Source organism: Leuciscus leuciscus (assembly GCF_965113295.1).
Source record: "Leuciscus leuciscus genome assembly, chromosome: 8".
NCBI classification, from domain to species: Eukaryota; Metazoa; Chordata; class Actinopteri; order Cypriniformes; family Leuciscidae; genus Leuciscus; species Leuciscus leuciscus.
Window position 1 is genome coordinate 20,388,958 of NC_138732.1, and position 5,352 is coordinate 20,394,309.

General features: G+C 37.1%; 1 protein-coding gene across 1 annotated transcript; it reads left to right on the forward strand.

The window, feature by feature from the left end:
* Window positions 1–582: 582 nt before the first annotated feature.
* mmgt1 (membrane magnesium transporter 1) lies at window positions 583–4,975 on the forward strand. The gene is made up of 4 exons (XM_082178051.1): window positions 583–740; window positions 3,484–3,536; window positions 3,627–3,730; window positions 3,838–4,975. Exons 1-4 carry the CDS (start codon window positions 662–664, stop codon window positions 3,992–3,994), a joined length of 393 nt encoding a protein of 130 aa, XP_082034177.1. The 5' UTR covers window positions 583–661; the 3' UTR covers window positions 3,995–4,975.
* Window positions 4,976–5,352: the final 377 nt, after the last annotated feature.

A 5,352-nucleotide genomic window follows, 5' to 3' on the forward strand; every position in this document is an offset into this window, starting at 1 on the left:
GGATCGTTAGGAAAGATTAGATGAATGTGATAAAAATATTTTTGGGCCTGAAATCACTGATACCACCTTTAATTGTGTGTACAGCTTTAGTGGCAGTGAAATAATAAAGTAATAATAACGTGTAATAAAAAAAAAATGCATACATACATAAATAAATCTGTTTACCTAATATGTTTAAAGCAGTAGTTTTATATTCTATTGAGAAACAAATGTTGATTTTTAGGTAGACTACAGGTGATTAGATTACTTTTGAAGACAACAATTGTTTTAATCGTTCATGAAACGAATATGTTTAGGTAAGTATTAGATTCATAAATGTAGGTAAAATAGATCATACATTCTGTACTGTTCAAATGTTAAGATTCTGGGTCAGTGTAAGTTAGAGCTGTGGGGTTTTATTCAGTTATATTTTATTTTTTACTGTAGAGGCTTTTGAGTTACTTTTCAATGTTGAGTTGAGAGTTTGTGTGTTTATATTGTACATAGTTAATTCTGTAATTATTTTTGTTCTGGTCGCCTACATTCGCTACGCTACGTATGTCTCTTTAAATGCACGTTTAGTGGCAGAGGGCAACCGGAAGTGCGGCGGTGATGACGCAGCGCTCATTGAGGAGTGCTTCACGCGCTCAGCACTGGCTCGATCGGTTGTTCTCGAGTTAAAATGGCTTCGTCCTTTTGGAAAGGTGTTGTTGGTGTGGGCCTTTTCGCCTTGGCACACGCAGCTTTTTCAGCGGCACAGCGTAAGTATTGTTCTTCCAGAAACGAATTGGAATTGGACAGACATGTAGTTGTTTAGTAAGCTGTAACGTTAGCTGATAATGGTCCGGCGGTGAGTGCGGCCTCTCTGCAGAGCTCAGTGTGCATGACAGCTTCAGCAGGACTCAGACCCGAGTGAGATTCCTGTAGGGAGCATTTTAGGGAGTTTGGGAACACGTATATTATGTCAAAAAATGCTGTCTTGGTCGGCAGCTCACTAGGCTTTGACACTCAACATTTATAACAGCACAATAGACGGTGCTGTTTTCTACTATAAATTACTTATCGTGCAGTCTGGCTGAGACTTGTGCAAGATCAGTGTTTGTGCGGTGCGTGTTGAGTTTTATCGGGGCGTTTATATAACGCAGTATGATTGGTATTTCAGAAGTAGTCATCTTTACTACGTAAACTTACATTATTCAAACCTTCCCTAAAGGCAATGTGTTGATTAACCTTCACTAAGGAACTAAACGACGATTAAATGAAAAATAACTCGCAACCAGAATTTGTTTCATTTCCAAATAATGCCATTTCACCTGCTATTTCTGCAGTAGTGATGTCAGAATCTCTCGTTTGAGTCGGATCTTTGATTGAACAACAGATTCGTTCACGATTCACATTGAGCGATTCTAGAACATGTTCAACTGAATTGTTCCGACCGCTTTCGACTCACTGAACCGAGAACCGTCTCATTCTAGCATGTCCGACTCGTTAGCCGACAATAGACCATACTGTCTATGCAATAGACGAATAAACTTTTATAAATTAAAAAATAATTAAATAAAAACCTTTATTAAACCTCTTCAAATAACAAACCAATATTATCACTTCTAAACACAAATCCAATCACCATAAATGGAAAGATATTTTAATTAAAAACGCACACACACACATGTATGTATATATATATATATGACACATAAGTAAATAATTAGACACGAAATATTGATCTGGAATATTGATTCCGCAGAGAGCAGTCGCAGCGCTGCAAGTTCAAACTAGACGGACATTTAAGAGATACGCTGTACAGTCATACCACTTATTTCGCCACATAAATAATTATGGAGATGAGATATATTAATTTCCAATTAAACCGTTTTAAAACCGTACCTGTTTGTGTCTGAAACTCCATCCAAAAGTAACTCCATTTAGTAAAATGATTTTGATCAAAGTAATTCCAAACTTCACTGCGCCTAGATGCAGATAATGAACTTGTCAATCGAATTATCTGAAGTTCGGTAAAAAAAAATCTTGCGAATAAAGCTGGTGAAAGTGTGTTTCCATCAAACGGCTTTAAAGCGAATAAAAACCTGTGCGTAATGACGTCACATGCTGTTTTGCGATCAAATTGGTATATCGAATTGATTTGAGACATTTTAAGGTGTTTCCATTCATTTTCGCACTGAATCGCACAACATTCAAGCAAACATTTGCGAACAAAGTTTTGCTAGACAAAATGGATCACGCCATCTACCAACAAATGTTCAATATTGCACAAGTTGTAATAGTGCAGAGTCCTGCACGGGTCCATTTTTGGAGACCCGTACCCGCAAAGTTCAGCACCAGATCTGACCCGTGCCCGCGATAAATCGCACACAAGCTAAAATCATTCCATTTAAAGTGCTTTATTTTTTATCTTGCACCTCTCTCAACATCACAATAGCCTCATGAATGGGCTAATGAGCGCTAAAGTGCGCTTTGTTTTGGGCCATTCAAGTAGCCTAGGCTACCTCCAGTTAACGCGCCGGCGCCTCTCCGTGTCCTGATTATTGCCTGCTATATTTAGCTCTTATTTATTAAATCCAGGAAAATGGTTGATTAAACATTGGTTAAAATTAAGAAGTCTTTCTACAAAAACAAACTTAATAAAGTGGTCAAAATCATGTCTGCCCACTCCATTTGTCTCCCGATATTCGGGATCATCTTATCTTATTCATGCTTTTTTCACTTTTCATATAATCAACATGAAATTTTAAACAAATATATATATATATATATATATTATTTTATTTAAACATGAATATGAAACTAAATAGTTTTTTAATGACTGGGCTACAACACATAGGCTTATTAGCCTGCCCTACAATCATTGAATATTATTTTGCTTGATTGACGGGTTTTTATTTAAAAGAAAGAGCGTAGCCTACACAATACTTAGGCCTACTAAAATATAATGAATATTATTTTATTGCATTTGTATTAGTTGTTTGAAGAGTAAAACAAATAAAAATCGGTCAATCTTAACGCAAGTTTACAACCGGCCAGTCGGTCGGACTAAAAGGGGGAAAAAATTAATTGGGTCGGTCCTAAATTGACAGGATCGGTCGGGTAACGGCAAACAAGAATATTTTTAAGGATGCCCAAAACACATATTTGCGAGTGTGTAATGGCAATTTAGACATACAAATATTGCACATATTTTTAATCCGCTACCCGCCCGCAAGGATTTTTTGCATGTACTATCACTTGCAAAAAAAAAGGTTTGCATTATATGCCAAGCATAGAGAATTGTAAACTTGAGCAAACATGCAAATGTGCCCTTTGTAAAAAAACAAATCCAGTTGTAACTTAAATATAAGAATATAATTTTAATGTGCAAGAATGGTGGTAATGTTATTGTGCTTCTTCCGACTCTGTAACTCTGCAAAATTACTTGTTGTACCCCTTTGTTTAGAGGGAATGTCTCAATACCTCTCATACATCCTAAAAAGATTTTTCTTTTTCTAGACCGATCCTACATGCGACTGACAGAAAAAGAGAACGAAACATTACCTATAGATGTAAGTTGCAATCAAATACCAGACATTGATCATATTGAATCGCATGCATTTGTTTCCCTCAATACAGCTTCTCTTGTGTTGTGTTTTCAGATAGTGTTACAGACTTTGTTGTCGTTTGTGATCACGTGTTATGGCATAGTGCACATCTCAGGCGAGTTCAAAGACATGGATGCTTCTTCAGAGCTCAAAAACAAGTAAGCTCATAGACCATAAAGTAATGCCTGGCTATATCAGAAATAGGCTGTTACTAATGAAACTTGCATCGAGCTCACTTATGTCTCTTTATTGTTTGCTCTAACAGGACATTTGACACGTTGAGAAATCACCCGTCGTTCTACCTGTTCAATCACCGAGGCAGAGTACTCTTCTGCGCTCCAGAGCAGGAGCCCTCCACTCCAAGCCCCCAGGCCTTGCCCTCCAATCCCCTGCGGTTACGCAAGCTGGAAAACTTTCATTGAGACTGGCCTTCTGTGGGCTGCCTTGCCCGGTTTCATTTTGTTTTTCTTTCTTAAATTTATTTTTTAGCTCCTCGGTTGGAAGGGAAAATAAGCTTATTTTCCTGTCTTTATGTATATGTGAATATGCTGTACAAACACGCATCTCTTGTGGTTACTATTTGTCAATGGACTGTGCCAACTCCTTTTCCAGCTGATATGTTTGTAAATACTTGTTATTGCTTGGGAGTCTTAATTAAGTCTGTAGGTTACGGCTGTAGCCCTCCGGTTGGCTTGTCGCGCACAGGGCACGAATCCTACCATGTACAATGTTGGTTTGCCATGTTTTTGGGCTAAACTGAACCCCCAACTGCAACAGGTTCTTCCCTGTACCCTTCTTAATTGAGGTCGATATTGTGGACCATAAATTGTTTTTGTGTTCAGAAGCATTAGCTCTGATTGCTGAAATTCAAATTTGAACTTATTTAAATAATACTGAGAGTGATTGAAACTATTAAAACATGTCTGAGCAGGGCCACAATAGATGTAGAATAATAGCAATTCTAACAATACTGTGAACACTCAGTGGGAATGAATGGTAAACATTTTGGAGGGGGAGGGGGATTGGGGGAGGGCAATGTTTTCTGATTTATTTCATGTTGAGACGCAACTCCTTATTTTTACCTTAATAAATTCTAAAATTTTATTGATGAATTTGTAACTTGGATTAAAACCACTTATTTTTGCCCCTTAATTTTATAAGTCTGGTTTATCCTGAATGTGTATGAAACTAAGAGATAATTCGATTAAGCATGTTCATTTTACGCTATAAAGATTGTTTTGCAATGTCAAGACCTGCTAACCGACCAAAACGTTTTTGTCATGCTATAATGAATTTTATGCTTGGATCTGGAGCATTCAAGGACATATGTGGTTGTGGTAAATCAACCTGGTTATGCATTGTTTTCCATGCAAGTAAAGAATGGGCAGTTGGTCCAGAAACAGTCCAGTTTAAGCCTGTAATTATACTAATCCTTCACTAAGCCCCTTTTTTTTGTTAGAGGAGACCTGCTAAGTACCTGCAATGGCCAACCCACTTATCCCAACACTATTTAGTCTCTTCTGGTATTAATAGCTTATGTGACATTGATTTAAACACTGATAAAGATCATATTACCTTTTGTGAGATAATACTTGTGTTATTAGTACAACTTTAGAGTTTTTCTACTGCTGTAGTTTTACTTTGACATTATAAATCAAATACTTAAGGCCCGTTCACACCAAGGACTATAACGATAAATCTATAGTTCTAAAAATAGTTTTGATTATAAAAAATTAGCGGAGTCCACAACTATAACGGCAGGCACAGAGAAACGATATCG

What these genes read in the sequence shown, in the direction of transcription:
- mmgt1 (XM_082178051.1), top strand. Translation starts at nt 662, where the DNA reads ATGGCTTCGTCCTTTTGGAAAGGTGTTGTTGGTGTGGGCCTTTTCGCC. An exon ending in AGCTTTTTCAGCGGCACAGC is followed by an intron (nt 741 to 3,483) that starts GTAAGTATTGTT and finishes TTCTTTTTCTAG; the next exon opens with ACCGATCCTACATGCGACTG. An exon ending in TCTTCAGAGCTCAAAAACAA is followed by an intron (nt 3,731 to 3,837) that starts GTAAGCTCATAG and finishes TTGCTCTAACAG; the next exon opens with GACATTTGACACGTTGAGAA.